Below are 21,630 nucleotides of genomic sequence, written 5' to 3' on the forward strand. Positions count from 1 at the left end.
AGTCCTACACTTTTTAATCTGTACATGACTACACTGGCCCCGGTGATCAGAAAATCTGGATTTGATGTCATATCGTATGCTGACGACACACAAATCCTGATCACACTGGGTCCGGATCCTATCGAAACTAAGTCACGTTTTAAAAGCTGCATGTCCCACATTGATAGGTGGATGAAAAGTAACCATCTCCAATTGAACGGCACTAAATCAGAGATTATGCTCTTTGGAAAAGCTCCAGAACATTGGTCACCCGATTGGTGGCCATCCGATCTGGGCACCTGCCCAACTCCTAAAGAGGTGGTCCGCAATCTTGGCTTTTACATGGACAATCAATTGTCCATGAAAAGCCAAATAAATCATATTATCAGCAGGTGCTTTGGAATAATGCGTACTATGCGGAAAGTTTTCAAATGGATTCCCATCGATGCAAGAAAACCATTGATTTAGGGACTAATTATAAATCGAATGGATTATGGCAATGCCCTTCTCCTCTCAATAAATGAAAACCTTTTAAATAAGCTTCAGATCTTACAGAATATTGCGGCCAGATTGGTCCTGAATCTTCCGTACAGATCATCCTCTGCCCCATGTTTAAAAACCCGACACTGGCTGCCGGTGAAAAAGCGAATTCTCTTCAAAGTCCTCTGCTTAACGCATAAATATTTGTATGGAAAAGCCCACGATACGGGACTAAAAAGCTTCATTGGTATAAGCCTCCGAGGACACTCAGGTCCAGTACTGATTCACTGCTCACTCCCTTTAGAATACACACAGCAAGGCAAGGTGGCAGATCTTTCTCGTATCTTGCGCCGGCATCCTGGAATAAAATACCCATACACTTACGCTCTATCCCCGTCCACAGCTGTTTTCGTAAGAATTTGAAGTCATGGCTGTTTGACCAGTAAGATCACTTCCTCTTGATCAGAGCCGTCTGCAAGCGCCATGAGACTCTTTGAGTGATGTGTTGCGCTATACAAATGCCCCTGACTTGACTTGACTTGACATACATGGAGTGGGAACAGTTCTTCTCTGTGGCCATACAAAGAATGGATCCAGTTCTTCTGTTGGGTCATACAGAGAATGGGAACTAGTGTTCTGTTGGGTCATACAGAGAATAGAACCAGTTCTTCTGTTGGGTCACACAGAAAATGGAACCAGTTCTTCTGTTTGGTCATATAGAGAATGGAACTAGTTTTGCTGTTGGGTCATACAAAGAATGGAACCATTTCTACTGTAATGTCATACAGAGAGTGGAATCAGTTCTTCCATTCGGTCATACAGAGAATGGGAACAGTTATTTTGTTGGGTCATTCAGAGAATGGGAACAGTTCTTCTGTTGGGTCATACAGAGTATGGGACCAGTTCTTCTGTTGGGTCATAAAAAGAATGGAACCCGTTCTACTGTAGTGTCATACAGAGAATGGAACCGGTCATACAGAGAATGGGAACAGTTCTTCTGTTGGGTCATTCAGAGAATGGGAACAGTTCTTCTGTTGGGTCATACAGAGAATGGAACCAGTTCTGTGAGTTCATACAGAGAATGGGGCCAGTTCCTCTGTTGGGTCATAAAAAGAATGGAACCCATTCTACTGTAGTGTCATACAGAGAATGGAACCAGTTCTTCCGTTCTCATACAGAGAATGGGAACAGTTCTTCTGTTGAGTCATACAGAGAATGGAACCAGTTCTTCCATTTGGTCATACAGAGAATGGGATCAATTCTTCTGTTGGGTCATAAAGAGAATGGAACCAGTTCTGTGAGTTCATACAGAGAATGGAACCAGTTCTGTGAGGTCAACAGAAAAAAATGGGAACAGTAATTCTGTTAGGTCATACAGAGAATGGGAACAGTTCTGTAAGGTAATACAGAGACTGGAACCAGCTCTTCCGTTCGGTCATATAGAGAATGGGAACAATTCTCCTGGTAGGACATAAAGAGAGTGGGAACAGTTCTTCTGTTGGGTCATACAGAGAGTGGGAACAGTTCTTCTGTTGGGTCATACAGAGAATGGAACCAGTTCTGTGAGTTCATACAGAGAATGGGGCCAGTTCCTCTGTTGGGTCATAAAAAGAATGGAACCCATTCTACTGTAGTGTCATACAGAGAATGGAACCAGTTCTTCCGTTCTCATACAGAGAATGGGAACAGTTCTTCTGTTGAGTCATACAGAGAATGGAACCAGTTCTTCCATTTGGTCATACAGAGAATGGGATCAATTCTTCTGTTGGGTCATAAAGAGAATGGAACCAGTTCTGTGAGTTCATACAGAGAATGGAACCAGTTCTGTGAGGTCAACAGAAAAAAATGGGAACAGTAATTCTGTTAGGTCATACAGAGAATGGGAACAGTTCTGTAAGGTAATACAGAGACTGGAACCAGCTCTTCCGTTCGGTCATATAGAGAATGGGAACAATTCTCCTGGTAGGACATAAAGAGAGTGGGAACAGTTCTTCTGTTGGGTCATACAGAGAGTGGGAACAGTTCTTCTGTTGGGTCATGCAGAGAATGGGAACAGTTCTTCTGTTGGGTCATACAGAGAGTGAGACCAGTTCTGTGAGGTCATACAGGGAATGAGAACAGTTCTTTCATTGAAATAAACAAAATGGAAATGTTATCATTTAAGTCAAAGGTTAAGAAAAATTGCAGAAAGTCACAGCTGACTGCCTAGCGTGAGCACTCTGTGCCAACCTTCTGTGGTGATGAAAATATCTCACTTGCTAATACCACCAGTATTTCCTTCAATACTCTCAGTAATATACAGTCTGCAACATAGTTTTACTTACTAATTTCAATAAAATTAAGTGTTTTTATTCTCCTTTCCCTCATATTGTCCCAAGTTCATAACCTGTCAGTCCAGTTTATCATTTCTTAGTTTCATACTTTATCAGTCTTGCTCCTTCCCAGGTACCGACAGTGCTTCGCTATCACACCCCATCATCAATTGTTCAGCACTACACCTGGTATCACCATATCTGAAGACTTGTTCTCTTACCGATATGCAGCAATCTCAATGTCTAGTGCCATTTTGACATTGAGCAGCTCCTGGTATTCACGCAAGTATCTTGACATCTCCTGTTTAGCATCTGCGATATCATTCTCAAGTTCATTAATTTTTTCCTGTGAAGGAAGAATAGAAATAGATATGTCAGAAGCAAAGTTCAGCACAGCTGCTCAGACCTCGTGATTTCAAAATATAGACCTTATCTCAATCACTTGACACCTTGAGATAAAGTCTCTGGTCTTCTCTGCTGCTTTACATCTGCTGTGATCTAGATATTGGTTCCCACCGAGTACCACCACTCCCTGTACCTTCCAGAGGGTACGCTGTCACCGAAGGATGTGTGGGTGTTCTGTGGATCAGTAGTGTCCCTGGAATTGAGATACAACAAGCACTGACAGTGCACTGATGGCCATGCAGTACTTATAGGCCTCCACTTCACCATCTCCGAGTCATTCTATGCTTTGCTCCAAACAGTTCCTCAGAGGTGGGGGCGGGACGGGAGTGTACTGTAAACTGGTTGAGTTAGAACCTTCCTACATCATTATCGGAAGAGTGTTTCAGGGGTTGAATGTAAACTGGTTGACTTAGACCCATGCTATGCCTTTCTCAGGAGAGTTCTTAGGGGGAAGCAGCGTGTAAATATGTTTACTTAGACCCATGCTACGTCTTTCTCAGAAGGTTCCCTCGGAGGAAGGTAGACTGTAAACTAGTTTGCTTAGACCCATGTTACTTCTTTCTCAGAAGAGTCCCTCGGGGGAAGTAGAGTGTAAACTGATTTGCTTAGACCCATGTTACTTCTTTCTCAGAAGACTCCCTCGGGGGAAGTAGAGTGTAAACTGGTCGACTTAGACCATGCTACCTTGCTACGTCTTTCTCAGACTAGTTCTTGGGCAGGAAGTATAGTGATAACTGCTTTGCTTAGACCCATGCTGCGTCTTACCCGGAAGAGTCCCTTGGGGGAAGTAGAGTGTAAAATGGTTGACTTAGACCCATGCTATGTCTTTCTCGGAAGAATCCCTCGGGGAAGTAGCGTGTAAACTGGTTGACTTAGACACATGCTACGACTTTCTCGGAAGACTCCCTCGGGAGAAGTAGAGTGTAAACTGGTGAACTTAGTCCCATGCTGTGTCTTTCTCTGAAGAGTCCCTCGGGGGAAGTAGTGTGTAAACTGGTTGACTTAGACCCATGCTAGGTCCTTCTTGGTTGATTCCCTCAGGGGAAAAGAGTATAAACTCATTTACTTAGACTCATACTACATCCTTTTCAGAAGAGTTACCAGGGAGGAAAAGAGTGCAAACTGATTGACTTAGACCCATGCTAAGTCCTTCTCAGAAGAGTCCCTCATGGGGAAGTATAGTGTAAACTGGTTTACCGAAACCCATACAATGTCCTTCTCAGAAGAGTCCTTCTGGAGAAAGTAGAGTGTAAACTGGTTTACATAGACGCATGCTATGTCTTTCTCAGAAGAGTCTGTCGTCGTGAACTAGATTGTAAAATGGTTTACTGAGATCCATGCTACGTCTTTCTCAGAAGAGCTCCCAGGGAGGAAAAAGAGTGTGAACTGATTGACGTAGACCCATACTACGTCCATCTCATAAGAGTCCTTCAGGGGGAAGTATAGTGTGAACTGGTTTACTTAGACCCATGTTATGTCTTTCTCTGAGGAGTCCCTTGGGCTGGAGGGAGTAAACTGGTTGCCTTCGACCCATCCTATATCCTTCTCAGATGTGTTCTGGAGGAGGGAGGAGAGTGGGAACAGGTTACCTTAGGACAATCCTACATCTTTCTCACAAGAATTCATCTGGAGTGTAGCCGGTTGACATAGACCCACCTTTAGTCTTTCTCAGAAGAGTTCCTCTAGGAGTGGGGAGGGGGTGGCAAGTGGATTGTAAACTGGTTGACTAAGCTCTAGCGTTTCTCAGAGGAGTTCTCCAGGGAGTAAGTGGGGTGTACACTGGCTGACATAGACTCATCCTATGTCTTTCTCATAAGGGTGCAAGTGCCACCAGTCATCATCAGTACCACTTCCCCAGTCTCCTTCAGTGCACCATCCCCCAGTCACTATGAGTGTCACTGCTCCTTTCACTATCAGTGCCACTGCCCCAGTCACCATTTGTGTCACCCCCCAGTCACCATCAGTACCACCGGCTAAGTCACCATCAGTACCACTGCCCCAGTCTCCATTGATACAACAGACCCAGGCATGATCAGTGCCACTGCCCCGGTTGCCATTAGTGCCACTGCCCCAGTCACCATCAGTATCACATCCCCAGTCACCATTAGTGCCGCTGCCCCAGTCACCATCAGTATCACATCCCCAGTCACCATTAGTGCCGCTGCCTCATTCACCTTCAGTACCACAGCCCCAGTCACCATCAGTGCCACAGGCCCAAGCCTCCAACAGTGCCACTGCCCCAGTCACCATCAGTACCGCAGTCTGAGACACCGTTAGTGCCTCTGCCCTGGTCCTTCAGTGCAACAGCCCTGAGCCGACATCAGTGCCACATCCCTGAGCTGACATCAGTGCCACTGCCCCTGTCACCATCAGTGCCACAGCTCTGGGTCACCATCAGTGTCTCTGCTCCAGTCACAATCAGTGCCACTGCCCCAGTGACCATCATTATTACAGCGCCAATCACCATCAGTACCACTGTCCCAGTCACTATCAGTGCCAAAGCCCCAGTCACCATCAGTGCCACTGCCCCAGTCACCGTCAGCGCCACAGGCCCGATCCTCCAGCAGTACCACTGCCCCAGTCACCATCAATACGACAGCCCAAGTCACTGTCAGTGCCACTGCCCCAGTCATCATCAGTACCACAGTCCGAGACACTGTTAGTGCCACTGCCCCAGTCAAATCAGTGCCACTGCCCCAGTCCCCATCAGTGCCACATCCCTAAGCTGACATCAGTGCCACTGCCCCAGTCAACATCAGTGCCACAGCCCCGGGTTGCCATCAGTGTCACTGCCTCAGTCACCATCAGTGCCACTGCCCCAGTCACCATCATTACCACAGCATGAGTCACCATCAGTGCCGCAGCCCTGTGCCTCCATCACGACCACAGCCCTAAGCCGCCATCAGTGCCACTGCTCCAGTCACTGCCCCAGTCACCATCCATGCCACAGGCCCGAGCCTCCAACAGTGCCACTGACCCAGTCACCATCAGTACCACAGTCAGAACAGCGTTAGTACCACAGCCCCAGTCACCATCAATGCCACTGCCCCAGTCACCATCAGTACCACCGCCTAAGCCACCTACAGTCATACTGCCCCAGTCTCTATTGATACAACAACCCCCAGTCACTCTCAGTGCCACTGCACCATTCGCCATCACTACCACAGCCTCAGTCACCAGCAATACCACAGCCCCAGTCACCATTATTGCCACAGCCCCAGTCACTGCCAGTTCCACAGGCCCAAGCTGCCAAAAGTGCCACTGCCCTAGTCACGATCAATACCACAACCCCAGGCACCATCAGTACCACAGTCTCAGTCACCATCAGTGCAACAGCCCTGACCTGCCATCAGTGCCACAGCCCTAACCTGCCATCAGTGCCACTGCCCCAGTCACAATCATTGCACTGCCCCAGTCACCATTTTTACCACAGCGCCAGTCACCATCAGTGCGCAACCCTGTGCCATCATCAGGGCCACAGCCCAAGCCGCCATCAGTGCCACTGTCCCAACCACCATCAATGCCACTGCCCCAGCTGCCATCAGTGCCACTGCCCTAGTCACCATCACTGCACAGCCCTAGTCACAATCAGTGCCACTGCCCCAGTCACCATCATTACCACAGCCCCAGCCACCATCAGTGCAACTACCCTCATTCACCATCAGTGTGACAGCCCTAGTCACCATCAGTGCCACTGCCCCAGTCACCATCAGTGCGACAGCCCCAGTCACCATTAGTACCACTGCCCATACCACCATCGGTGCCACTGCCCCAGTCAGCATCAGTAACACAGCTCATGTCACAATCAGTACCACAGTCCCAGCCCTAAGCCACCATCAGGGCCACAGTACGATGCACCATTAGTACTACGGCCCCAGTCACCATCAGTGCCTCTATCCCACTCAACATCAGTACCACCGCCTAAGACACCATTAGAGCCACTTCCCTTGTCTCCATGGATACAACTACCCCCAGTCATTAGCAGTGCCACTGCCCCAGTCGCCATTAGTGCCAATGCCCCAGTCACCATTAGTGTCACTGCCCCAGTCACCATCAGTGCCACTGCCCCAACTGCCATCACTGCCTCAACCCCATTCACCATCAGTACCACAGCCCCAGTCACCATCAGTGCCACTGCCCCAAGCTACTATCAGTGCCACAGGCCTGAGCCGCCACAGTGCCACTGCCCGAGTCACCATCAGTACTACAGACTCAGTGACCATCAGTACCACAGGTCCAGTCACCATCAGTGCCATTGCCCTGAGCCACCATCAGTGCCACTGCCCTGAGCCACCATCAGTGCCACTGCCCTGAGCCACCATCAGTGCCACTGCCCCTGCCACAATGTAAGTAAAAGAGCTGCCCCATAACTACTGCAAAGGAAGGAACAAATGCACGGTCGGATCTGACACTGCAGCCAAGGGGTGAAGCACGCTCCCTCCTCTCTCACACTACAGCTAGAAAACTAAGCACGCCCACTTTTTGGCTAAGCACAAAGCGCCTTGAAGTATATTCTGTGCCCAACTGAGAACTAATGAAGATTTTACCAATGGGTGATTATTGGGAATGCAGCTTGACCAGTAACCGGGCGAGGTGAGGCATTTGGCGGCCACTGCAGTTGTACAAGTGAATACTATAGAAGCCATGGCAGTGCCCAGTGTAAGGACACTTTTATTCCACCAATGTGGTCTTTGCAGCCAGAGGGGCAGCGGGACAGTGCGAGCACACTTTCATTGAACCAATGTGGTCTTTGCTGCCCGAGGGGCAGCGGGGCAGTCCGAGGACACTTTCATTGCACCAATGTAGTCTTTGCTGCCCGAGGGGCAGCAGGACAGTGCGAGGACACTTTCATTGCACCAGTGTGGTTTATGCTGCCTGAGGGGCAGCGGGACAGTGCGAGGAGACTTTCATTGCACCAGTGTGGTCTATGCTGCCTGAGGGGCAGCGGGACAGTGCGGGGACACTTTCATTGCACCAATGTGGTCTTTGCTGCCAGAGGGGCAGCGGGACAGTGCGAGGAGACTTTCATTGCACCAGTGTGGTCTATGCTGCCTGAGGGGCAGCGGGACAGTGCGAAACAGGGTTCACTTATGCACTCATCATCAGCAGACTCAACTATGGCAAGGCACTCTACACTGGTGTCACCCAGAAACTCCTCAGGAAACTACTGAATGTTCAAAATGCCACATCCAGACTTGTCCTCAACATCCCCGCCGCACACCTTTGAGAACTCCACTGGATTTCAGTCAACAAAAGAATCACTTTCAAGCTCCTCACACATGTCTACAAAGCCCTACATGACGCAGGACCAGAATATCTGAACCACCGCCTCTCATTTCACGTACACGTCAGACACCTTTGCTCTGCCCAACTGGCCCTGGCCACCATCCCACGGATCCACAAGACCAGAACCAGAGGAAGATCCTTCTCCTACCTCACAGCCAAGACCTGGAACACCCTGCCCCTCCACCTCGGGCAATCTGCGTCATTGACCCAGTTCAGGAAGGATTGCAAGACCTGGCTCTTCAACTGAACCCCAGCGCCCAGACGGATCAGCAGCTCCGCCCCCTCAGCGCCTTAATACCCTCACGGGTGAGTAGCCGTGCTATACAAGACCCTGATTGATTGATTGACTGATAGATAAAGAAAAATTGATCACTCTGAATGATGCAGTCACAGGATGCACTGATGATGACTGAGGGCAGTGGCACTGATGATGACTGAGGGCAGTGGCACTGATGATGACTGAGGGCAGTGGCACTGATGATGATTGAGGGCAGTGGCACTGATGATGACTGAGGGCAGTGGCACTGATGATGATTGAGGGCAGCGGCACTGTTTGTGACTGAGGGCGGCGGGTCAGGGTTCATGAAGAAAAAGAGATTATTTGGAATGACACAGTCACAGCTTTGGTTTGAGACCCTAAAGTTGTGTTCCTCGTAAGGATGCACTGATTATTACTGGGGCAGTGGCAGTGATGGTGACTGGGCAGTGGCACTCATGGTAAATGAGGGCAGTGGCACTCATGGTGAATGAGGGCAGTGGTACTGATGCTTACTGAAGCAGTGGCACTGATGGCGACTGGGGCTGTGGTACTGATGGCACTAGGGCAGTGACACTGATGGTTACTGGGGAAGAGGCACTGAGGCTGTGGTACTGATGGTAAATGAGGGCAGTGGCAGTCATGGTGAATGAGGGCAGTGGCACTGATGGTAAATGAGGGCAGTGGCACTGATGGTGACTGGGGCAGTGGCACTGATGGTAAATGAGGGCAGTGGTACTGATGGTAAATGAGGGCAGTGGCACTGATGGTAAATGAGGGCAGTGGCAGTCATGGTGAATGAGGGCAGTGGTACTGATGGTGAATGAGGGCAGTTGCACTGATGGTAAATGAGGGCAGTGGCACTGATGGTGACTGGGGCAGTGGCACTGATGGTAAATGAGGGCAGTGGTACTGATGGTAAATGAGGGCAGTGGCACTGATGGTAAATGAGGGCAGTGGCAGTCATGGTGAATGAGGGCAGTGGTACTGATGGTGAATGAGGGCAGTTGCACTGATGGTAAATGAGGGCAGTGGCACTGATGGTGACTGGGGCAGTGGCACTGATGGTAAATGAGGGCAGTGGTACTGATGGTAAATGAGGGCAGTGGCACTGATGGTAAATGAGGGCAGTGGCACTGATGGTAAATGAGGGCAGTGGCACTGATGGTGACTGGGGCAGTGGCACTGATGGTAAATGAGGGCAGTGGTACTGATGGTGAATGAGGGCAGTGGCACTCATGGTGAATGAGGGCAGTGGTACTGATGGTAAATGAGGGCAGTGGCACTGATGGTAAATGAGGGCAGTGGTACTGATGGTGACTGGGGCAGTGGCACTCATGGTAAATGAGGGCAGTGGCACTGATGGTGACTGGGGCAGTGGCACTGATGGTAAATGAGGGCAGTGGTACTGATGGTGAATGAGGGCAGTGGCACTCATGGTGAATGAGGGCAGTGGTACTGATGGTAAATGAGGGCAGTGGCACTGATGGTAAATGGGGGCAGTGGTACTGATGGTGACTGGGGCAGTGACACTCATGGTAAATGAGGGCAGTGGTACTGATGGTAAATGAGGGCAGTGGCACCATGGTAAATGAGGGCAGTGGTACTGATGGTGACTGGGGCAGTGGCACTGATGGTGACTGAGGGCAGTAACACAGATTGTGACTGAGGGCGGCGGGTCAGGGTTCATGAAGAAAAAGAGATTATTTGGAATGACACAGTCACAGCTTTGGTTTGAGACGCTAGAGTTGTGTTCCTCATAAGGATGCACTGATTATTACTGGAGCAGTGGCACTCATGGTAAATGAGGGCAGTGGCACTCATGGTAAATGAGGGCAGTGGTACTGATGGTAAATGAGGGCAGTGGCACTAATGGTAAATGAGGGCAGTAGTACTGATGGTAATTGAGGGCAGTGGTACTGATGTTGACTGGGGCAGTGGCACTCATGGTAAATGAGGGCAGTGGCACTCATGGTAAATGAGGGCAGTGGTACTGATGGCACTAGGGCAGTGACACTGATGGTTACTGGGGAAGAGGCACTGATGGTATTGAGGCTGTGGTACTGATGGTAAATGAGGGCAGTGGCAGTCATGGTGAATGAGGGCAGTGGTACTGATGGTGAATGAGGGCAGTGGCACTGATGGTAAATGAGGGCAGTGGCACTGATGGGAACTGGGGAAGTGACACTGATGGTGACTGGGGCAGTGGCACCGATGGCACTAGGGCAGTGACAGTGATGGTTACTGGGGAAGAGGCACTGATGGTATTGAGGCTGTGGTACTGATGGTAAATGAGGGCAGTGGCAGTCATGGTGAATGAGGGCAGTGATACTGATGGTGAATGAGGGCAGTGGCACTGATGGTAAATGAGGGCAGTGGCACTGATGGTGACTGGGGCAGTGGCACTGATGGTAAATGAGGGCAGTGGTACTGATGGTAAATGAGGGCTGTGGCACTGATGGTAAATGAGGGCAGTGGCAGTCATGGTGAATGAGGGCAGTGGTACTGATGGTGAATGAGGGCAGTTGCACTGATGGTAAATGAGGGCAGTGGCACTGATGGTGACTGGGGCAGTGGCACTGATGGTAAATGAGGGCAGTGGTACTGATGGTAAATGAGGGCAGTGGCACTGATGGTAAATGAGGGCAGTGGCAGTCATGGTGAATGAGGGCAGTGGTACTGATGGTGAATGAGGGCAGTTGCACTGATGGTAAATGAGGGCAGTGGCACTGATGGTGACTGGGGCAGTGGCACTGATGGTAAATGAGGGCAGTGGTACTGATGGTAAATGAGGGCAGTGGCACTGATGGTAAATGAGGGCAGTTGCACTGATGGTAAATGAGGGCAGTGGCACTGATGGTGACTGGGGCAGTGGCACTGATGGTAAATGAGGGCAGTGGTACTGATGGTAAATGAGGGCAGTGGCACTGATGGTAAATGAGGGCAGTGGCACTGATGGTAAATGAGGGCAGTGGCACTGATGGTGACTGGGGCAGTGGCACTGATGGTAAATGAGGGCAGTGGTACTGATGGTGAATGAGGGCAGTGGCACTCATGGTGAATGAGGGCAGTGGTACTGATGGTAAATGAGGGCAGTGGCACTGATGGTAAATGAGCGCAGTGGTACTGATGGTGACTGGGGCAGTGGCACTCATGGTAAATGAGGGCAGTGGCACTGATGGTGACTGGGGCAGTGGCACTGATGGTAAATGAGGGCAGTGGTACTGATGGTGAATGAGGGCAGTGGCACTCATGGTGAATGAGGGCAGTGGTACTGATGGTAAATGAGGGCAGTGGCACTGATGGTAAATGGGGCAGTGGTACTGATGGTGACTGGGGCAGTGACACTCATGGTAAATGAGGGCAGTGGTACTGATGGTAAATGAGGGCAGTGGCACCATGGTAAATGAGGGCAGTGGTACTGATGGTGACTGGGGCAGTGGCACTGATGGTGACTGAGGGCAGTAACACAGATTGTGACTGAGGGCGGCGGGTCAGGGTTCATGAAGAAAAAGAGATTATTTGGAATGACACAGTCACAGCTTTGGTTTGAGACGCTAGAGTTGTGTTCCTCATAAGGATGCACTGATTATTACTGGAGCAGTGGCACTCATGGTAAATGAGGGCAGTGGCACTCATGGTAAATGAGGGCAGTGGTACTGATGGTAAATGAGGGCAGTGGCACTAATGGTAAATGAGGGCAGTAGTACTGATGGTAATTGAGGGCAGTGGTACTGATGTTGACTGGGGCAGTGGCACTCATGGTAAATGAGGGCAGTGGCACTCATGGTAAATGAGGGCAGTGGTACTGATGGCACTAGGGCAGTGACACTGATGGTTACTGGGGAAGAGGCACTGATGGTATTGAGGCTGTGGTACTGATGGTAAATGAGGGCAGTGGCAGTCATGGTGAATGAGGGCAGTGGTACTGATGGTGAATGAGGGCAGTGGCACTGATGGTAAATGAGGGCAGTGGCACTGATGGGAACTGGGGAAGTGACACTGATGGTGACTGGGGCAGTGGCACCGATGGCACTAGGGCAGTGACAGTGATGGTTACTGGGGAAGAGGCACTGATGGTATTGAGGCTGTGGTACTGATGGTAAATGAGGGCAGTGGCAGTCATGGTGAATGAGGGCAGTGATACTGATGGTGAATGAGGGCAGTGGCACTGATGGTAAATGAGGGCAGTGGCACTGATGGTGACTGGGGCAGTGGCACTGATGGTAAATGAGGGCAGTGGTACTGATGGTAAATGAGGGCTGTGGCACTGATGGTAAATGAGGGCAGTGGCAGTCATGGTGAATGAGGGCAGTGGTACTGATGGTGAATGAGGGCAGTTGCACTGATGGTAAATGAGGGCAGTGGCACTGATGGTGACTGGGGCAGTGGCACTGATGGTAAATGAGGGCAGTGGTACTGATGGTAAATGAGGGCAGTGGCACTGATGGTAAATGAGGGCAGTGGCAGTCATGGTGAATGAGGGCAGTGGTACTGATGGTGAATGAGGGCAGTTGCACTGATGGTAAATGAGGGCAGTGGCACTGATGGTGACTGGGGCAGTGGCACTGATGGTAAATGAGGGCAGTGGTACTGATGGTAAATGAGGGCAGTGGCACTGATGGTAAATGAGGGCAGTGGCACTGATGGTGACTGGGGCAGTGGCACTGATGGTAAATGAGGGCAGTGGTACTGATGGTGAATGAGGGCAGTGGCACTCATGGTGAATGAGGGCAGTGGTACTGATGGTAAATGAGGGCAGTGGCACTGATGGTAAATGAGGGCAGTGGTACTGATGGTGACTGGGGCAGTGGCACTCATGGTAAATGGGGGCAGTGGTACTGATGGTGACTGGGGCAGTGACACTCATGGTAAATGAGGGCAGTGGTACTGATGGTAAATGAGGGCAGTGGCACCATGGTAAATGAGGGCAGTGGTACTGATGGTGACTGGGGCAGTGGCACTGATGGTGACTGAGGGCAGTAACACAGATTGTGACTGAGGGCGGCGGGTCAGGGTTCATGAAGAAAAAGAGATTATTTGGAATGACACAGTCACAGCTTTGGTTTGAGACGCTAGAGTTGTGTTCCTCATAAGGATGCACTGATTATTACTGGAGCAGTGGCACTCATGGTAAATGAGGGCAGTGGCACTCATGGTAAATGAGGGCAGTGGTACTGATGGTAAATGAGGGCAGTGGCACTAATGGTAAATGAGGGCAGTAGTACTGATGGTAATTGAGGGCAGTGGTACTGATGTTGACTGGGGCAGTGGCACTCATGGTAAATGAGGGCAGTGGCACTCATGGTAAATGAGGGCAGTGGTACTGATGGCACTAGGGCAGTGACACTGATGGTTACTGGGGAAGAGGCACTGATGGTATTGAGGCTGTGGTACTGATGGTAAATGAGGGCAGTGGCAGTCATGGTGAATGAGGGCAGTGGTACTGATGGTGAATGAGGGCAGTGGCACTGATGGTAAATGAGGGCAGTGGCACTGATGGGAACTGGGGAAGTGACACTGATGGTGACTGGGGCAGTGGCACCGATGGCACTAGGGCAGTGACAGTGATGGTTACTGGGGAAGAGGCACTGATGGTATTGAGGCTGTGGTACTGATGGTAAATGAGGGCAGTGGCAGTCATGGTGAATGAGGGCAGTGATACTGATGGTGAATGAGGGCAGTGGCACTGATGGTAAATGAGGGCAGTGGCACTGATGGTGACTGGGGCAGTGGCACTGATGGTAAATGAGGGCAGTGGTACTGATGGTAAATGAGGGCTGTGGCACTGATGGTAAATGAGGGCAGTGGCACTGATGGTGACTGGGGCAGTGGCACGGATGGTAAATGAGGGCAGTGGTACTGATGGTGAATGAGGGCAGTGGTACTGATGGTGAATGAGGGCAGTGGCACTGATGGTGACTGGGCAGTGGCACTCATGGTGAATGAGGGCAGTGGTACTGATGGTAAATGAGGGCAGTGGCACTGATGGTAAATGAGGGCAGTGGTACTGATGGTGACTGGGGCAGTGGCACTCATGGTAAATGAGGGCAGTGGTACTGATGGTGACTGGGGCAGTGACACTCATGGTAAATGAGGGCAGTGGTACTGATGGTAAATGAGGGCAGTGGCACTGATGGTAAATGAGGGCAGGGGTACTGATGGTGACTGAGGGCAGTAACACAGATTGTGACTGAGGGCGGCGGGTCAGGGTTCATGAAGAAAAAGAGATTATTTGGAATGACACAGTCACAGCTTTGGTTTGAGACGCTAAAGTTGTGTTCCTCATAAGGATGCACTGATTATTACTGGAGCAGTGGCACTCATGGTAAATGAGGGCAGTGGCACTCATGGTAAATGAGGGCAGTGGTACTGATGGTAAATGAGGGCAGTGGCACTAATGGTAAATGAGGGCAGTAGTACTGATGGTAATTGAGGGCAGTGGTACTGATGTTGACTGGGGCAGTGGCACTCATGGTAAATGAGGGCAGTGGCACTCATGGTAAATGAGGGCAGTGGTACTGATGGTGACTGGGGCAGTGGCACTCATGGTAAATGAGGGCAGTGGCACTGATGGTAAATGAGGGCAGTGGCACCGATCGTAAATGAGGGCAGTGGTACTGATGGTAAATGAGGGAAGTGGTACTGATGGTCACTGAGCAGTGGCACTCGTGGTAAATGAGGGCAGTGGTACTGATGGTGACTGGGGCAGTGGCACTCATGGTAAATGATGGCAGTGGCACTGATGGTAAATGAGGGCAGTGGCACTGATGGTAAATGAGGTCAGTGGTACTGATGGTAAATGAGTTTAGTGGTACTGATGGTGACTGGGGCAGTGGCACTCATGGTAAATGAGGGCAGTGGCACTGATGGTAAATGAGGGCAGTGGTACTGATGGTGACTGGGGCAGTGGCACTCATGGTAAATGAGGGCAGTGGCACTGATGGTAAATGAGGGCAGTGGTACTGATGGTGACTGGGGCAGTGGCACTCATGGTGAATGAGGGCAGTGGTACTGGTGGTAAATGAGGGCAGTGGCACTCATGGTAAATGAGGGCAGTGGTACTGATGGTAAATGAGGGCAGTGGCACTGATGGTAAATGAGGGCAGTGGCACTCATGGTAAATGAGGGCAGTGGCACTGATGGTAAATGAGGGCAGTGGCACTGATGGTGAATGAGGGCAGTGGCACTGATGGCGACTGGGGCAGTGACACTGATGGTGACTGGGCTGTGGTACTCATGGTGAATGAGGGCAGTGGCACTCATGGTGAATGAAGGCAGTGGTACTAATGGTGACGAGGGCAGTGGCACTCATGGTAAATGAGGGCAGTGGTACTGATGGTAAATGAGGGCAGTGGTACTGATGGTAAATGAGGGCAGTGGTACTGATGGTAAATGAGGGCAGTGGCACTCATGGAGAATGAGGGCAGTGGTACTGATGGTAAATGAGGGCAGTGGCACTGATGGTAAATGAGGGCAGTGGCACTGATGGTAAATGAGGGAAGTGGCACTCATGGTGAATGAGGGCAGTGGTACTGATGGTAAATGAGGGCAGTGGCACTGATGGTAAATGAGGGCAGTGGCACTCATGGTGAATGAGGGCAGTGGTACTGATGGTAAATGAGGGCAGTGGCACTCATGGTGAATGAGGGCAGTGGCACTGATGGTGACTGGGGCAGTGGCACTGATGGTGACTGGGCAGTGGCACTCATGGTGAATGAGGGCAGTGGCACTGATGGTAAATGGGGCAGTGGTACTGATGGTGACTGGGGAAGTGGCACTGATGGTGACTGGGCAGTGGCACTCATGGTGAATGAGGGCAGTGGCACTGATGGTGACTGGGGCTGAGGCAGTTATGGCAGTTGGGAAAGTGGCACTGATGGTGACTGGGGCAGTGGTACTGATGGTGACTGGGGCTCTGGCACTAATCCTGACAGGGGCAGTGGCACTGTTGGCTGCTCGGGCTGTGGTACTGATGGTGACTGGGGGCAGGGCCACGGATAATGACTGAGCCAGACGCATGTGTGGTGAAAGGGGGCAGTGGCACGGATGGTGTCTGGGGACAGTGGCACGTGTGGTGACTGGGGCAGTTGCTCGTGTGGTGACTGGGGCAGTGGCACGGCTGGTGACTGGGGTATTTGCACGTGTGGTGACTGGGGGCAGTGGCACAGATGATGATGAGGGGCAGTGGCACAGGTGATGACTGGGGGCAGTGGCACAGATGATGATTGGGGGCAGTGGCACAGGTGATGACTGGGGGCAGTGGCACAGGTGATGATTGGGGCAGTGGCACAGGTGATGACTGGGGGCAGTAGCACAGATGATGATGAGGGGAAGTGGCACAGACTAGGCCTTCACAGGACCCACACCTGGGTGATGCACAGCGTGGGTACGAAGCTGTTAACTTCTATGTGGAGTTATCTAATATACATGATCCCAGTACGTCAGGGTGCGCAGGACGCGTGCGCGTGCTTTGCGGCGCATAGTTCACTTGTGTTTAATGAAATCACGACGAATCCAATCCAGTCCCCTGCCTGATACTGCGCATTGACGTCAATTCACCAAATTCGAGGGGCAGCGGAAGTGACATCCCACGTCCTTTGACTTTCACTCGCACACACACTTACACATATTCAGACATTCATACTTACAAACACTCTCACATAAACAAACTTTCACCCAAAAGCAAGCACCCCACATACATTTGAAAGCATCACATTCTTACTTACTTCAGCTGCAAAGGAATGTCACATCCCGGCTAATTAAACTCCATGTTAATACACTGATAAGTAAATATTATTCACTAAAAGTGTGATAAAGAAACTAGCAGAAAACAAAGTGAGTGATTCCTCAAACGGCGTGCATAGGACGAGCTGCCCCTGCGGTTCTGGCATTGATCGTGCCACCTCTGAACCAGAGGTCGCAAAGGCAGGGCCAGCCAGGGGTCACAGCTGCAACCCCTGGCGACCCTTAAATGAAGCCCATGAAACTGAGTCCAGCTCAGACAGCATTTAGCACGCCTGGTGGTTTAGCCAGGGAGATCGCTCAGTGGGTTAATGCACCTGTGTACAGAGTACCCTGCAGCTGCAGGTGGCGATGACAAACGCTCGAAGAAAGGCGAGGCTGGCCCGGCCCCGGCGCCCAGGCTTTCCTTCAGCACTGCCCAGCAGGGACAGCTACATCCCGACCTCTACCCCCTCATACATTCAGTATTCCTGTATCGTGCCGTGTTTCTGCTGGACGAGGCTTGTTTTGTGGGAGTTTACGTCGTGTTATGTCATTGGAGGCGAATCTATGTAGGACTTACATCTCGCCTGCAGGGATGTTGAGTTGCACATTCTAACCGCTGCAAGCCTGTGTTTGCTGATGAATATCACACAGACCAGCATAGCGCCTCGACTCAATGACTGCATGCAGCGTGAGTCAATGAATGTCCCTTCTTAGAATGGGTGGGAGGGAGGCCTGTCTAGGGCCATCGCTCCACGTCTCTTTGTGCAGCAGCAGACTTGGAATTTCAATAAATTAGATGATCTCTCAGAGTGATGGGAGGCGGCGCCTGCTCTGCCGGGGATCACACTGGTCACCTGCAGGTTACACATGGCTATCAGCCGCATGTGTGCTAACCCGCAGTGCTATCTTAGCGAAAGATGAGATACTATTTCCATTTGTAGAAGCGAAACTCTTCATTAACTAGAGGTATTATTATCCATCTCAGCGATGCTTTTGTGGACAACATAAGGATGAAAGGCTGTGCTGGCCCAGCTGGGATTGGAGTGCGCAGCATGCTGCCAACATGAACTCAGCTAAGGATGCTACATCAGCTGAGCCTTTTTACCTGATGGCCGTGATCTGACCATGGCCATGATTTTCACCTGATGGACATGATTTTTACCTGATGGCCGTGATAAGATAATGGCCATGATTTTTACCTGATGGACATGATTTTTACCTGATGGGCATGATTTTTACCTGATGGCCGTGATCTGACCATGGACATGATTTTTACCTGATGCCCGTGATCTGACCATGGCCATGGATTTTACCTGATGGCCGTGATCTGACCATGGCCATGATTTTTACCTGATAGACATGATTTTTACCTGATGGCCGTGATCTGACCATGGCCATAGATTTTACCTGATGGCCGTGATCTGACCATGGCCATGGATTTTACCTGATGGCCGTGATCTGACCATGGCCATAGATTTTACCTGATGGCCGTGATCTGACCATGGCCATGATTTTTACCTGATAGACATGATTTTTACCTGATGGCCGTGATCTGACCATGGCCATAGATTTTACCTGATGGCCGTGATCTGACCATGGCCATGATTTTTACCTGATGACCAGGATTTGACCTTGTTTAGAATTGAAGTCCAAGGTGCCTTACCTGATATTTTGACACCTCCTTGGACTGTTTGTCTTCCATGTTCTCCAGCTGCTTGTTGAGGGAGTCGATGAGGTTCCTCAGGGCCTCAATCTCCAGGGACCTGGACTGCAGGAGGCGCCGGTACTCGGATGTCTCTTCTCGGATGGTCCTCACGGCGTCGTTGTTCTTGCTGGCCAGCTCGGCCACAGAGGCAAACTTGGAGCGGTACCAGTCCTCGGCAGTCTGCATGTTCTTGTTGGCCAACTTCTCGTACTGCGAGCGCACGTCCTTGAGTGCCAGCGAGAGGTCCGGCTTTGCCACCTGCACCTCGACGCTAATGCTGGCCGACTGGATCTGGGCCACCAGGTCCGCGTTCTCTTCGCTGAAGGCCTTCTTCAGGAAGACAATCTCATCTACAAGGGAGTTGATGTTGCCCTCCACGTCGCTGTTGGCCAACAGTGCCGTGTCGGTCTCCTCGCGGACCTTCTGCAGGGCATCTTCCGCCTCCATCCGCAGGCGCACCTCGTCCTCATACCTCTCCTTTATCTGGCCACAGACGTCCCTGAGGTTCTCCCTCTCGCCCTCCATCCGCATCTTCTCGTTGGCCTCGTCATCGAGCTGGGCCCGGAGGTTCCTCAGCTCCTGCTCGTACACCATGTGCAGCCTGGAGGGGTCGGCCTGCCGGCGCTTCAGCGCCTCCAGCTCCACGGTCAGCAGCTTGTTCTGCTGCTCCAGCTGGTGGACCTTCTCGATGTAGCCGATGAAGCGGTCGTTGAGGTTCATCAGCTGCTCCTTCTCTTGAGCCCGGAGGCCCAGGAGCTCGGTGTTGAGCGTGCTGACCTGAGCCACATCAATCTTCTCGTGGTAGTCAGGCGCAGCGGAGAGCGCGCCCATCCTCACTGACCGCTTGATGGGCAGCGTGGACCTGTGGCTGGCATAGCTGGAGGAGAGCGCTGGCTTGGAGGGGCGTGTGCCCCGGTACTCGTCCCAGGGCCTGCGCTGGCTGTAGAGGTCGTAGCTCATGATGGCAGAGGCGGAGGGCACAGACCAGCTCGACAGCAGGCAGAGAAGCTCGGCTGGACCACTGCGGTACTCCAGGATTGGTGCAGTGCCAGCCCTTTTATACCGCTCCCACCTCCCGCCCTAGGAGCTCGGATCAATCACATTGATCACCGAGAGGGCCAATGGGCGCACGCTGCAGCGAGAAGCAGAGGTTGGTTTCACGTTTATCGGATCGAGATAAACCAAGCCAGGCAGGCGGGAGGGTGAGTCTGTCTCTCTCTTTTTCTCTCTTCCTAGTATCAACCATCTCTCTCTCTTTCCTCTTCTATCTCCCTCCCTCTCTCTCCTCTTCTATCTCTCTCCCTCTCTCTCAATATAAGTATTATAACTGAGTTCAGTATTTATGTGTAAGAATGTCAGCTATTCCTCGTTTTTTTCATTATTCTGCACAATGTCAAGCCACGTGTCATTGCAAAGGTCTGTGCGAATCCATGCTGGCACGCGACCAGAGTCACTTTCAAGGAATGCTTCGCTCTCCCTTTTGCCCAGTGACGTAAGGTATTGCTCGCTGTTCACCTGCTGAATTTCTAAACCCTTCTCCGGCTCCCTTCCGCGCTCACGGATTTATTCCTTCTGTGTACATGGAAAGTGAAGATCTGTTTGTAAACGACAGATTTTTACACATGAGCTACACGTGTTTCTCTTCATTTTCGAGCCGTGCTTGATGCAAAGCGTGGCCCGCAGCCCCCCGCAGTCATCCTCGGCACAGCCCCGCGCGCAGAGCAAGATGTCTGAGGAGGGGAGGGCAAAGGGAAGGGGGCGACACGCCATAGCCCCTCGGAGGAGGAACGGATAACTCGGATTATGAACCACGGATTAAAGAACCCGATGAAATGAAAAATAAATGCATAAGGCGCTCTAATACCCGGAGCTGTCTAGGCGCTAACACAAGAGATGGAAATAACCAAGCGGAGGTGGAGGGTTGCTGATGACCTGTGGAAGTCTGACAGCGGGTAGTGCGCGAAGCTGTGCACAGATTGGATGGTCATAGTAGGGTCTCTCAACCCATCCCCGGGTACTGAGGTCTGAGAAGGTGTAAAATCTTCCCCAAGAGACTGCACAGTCTCTGATTGGATGTTTTAATCCGAGGTGCAGTTGTGGCTGGAACAGGGCTGGTTTCAGGGCTTTAAGTGGGATGAAAAAACTGAAGGGGGTCTATCAAGGGGCGTGGCCAACGTAATTAAAGGCGTGGCCTAAAACACATAAGCTAACAATCTGTGCTTAGCATGGTGTGCCACCCGACTTGTATTTTGCTGTTTCTGTCATTGCATCCTGATATGATACAATCAATCAATCAATCAATCAATCATGTGTTTGTTAAGCGCTACTACTCTCCCGTGAGGGTCTCAAGGGGCTGGGGGAGGGGAGGTTTCGCAGGTTCCAGTCCATCAAGGAGGGGATCTGTCAAAGAGCCAGGTTTTGAGGTTTCTTGTGAAGATGGGGAGAGGTGTTGTCTGTCTGAGGTGGAGAGGGAGGGC

General features: G+C 51.1%; 1 protein-coding gene across 1 annotated transcript in view; it reads right to left on the reverse strand.

Annotated features, from left to right (window-relative positions):
• LOC146863466 (neurofilament light polypeptide-like) overlaps nt 1–20,166 on the reverse strand; it is a 40,226-nt gene extending 20,060 nt beyond the window's left edge. The window contains exons 1-2 of the mRNA XM_085642890.1: nt 19,112–20,166; nt 2,993–3,117 (exon numbers count right to left, since the gene is read on the reverse strand). Of these exons, the coding sequence (XP_085499016.1) occupies nt 2,993–3,117; nt 19,112–20,113 (1,127 nt within the window). The 5' untranslated portion in view covers nt 20,114–20,166. The remainder of the gene's footprint in view (nt 1–2,992; nt 3,118–19,111) is intronic.
• Nucleotides 20,167–21,630: the final 1,464 nt, after the last annotated feature.

This window comes from Triturus cristatus, chromosome 2_2 (assembly GCF_964204655.1).
Source record: "Triturus cristatus chromosome 2_2, aTriCri1.1, whole genome shotgun sequence".
Lineage (NCBI taxonomy): Eukaryota > Metazoa > Chordata > Amphibia > Caudata > Salamandridae > Triturus > Triturus cristatus.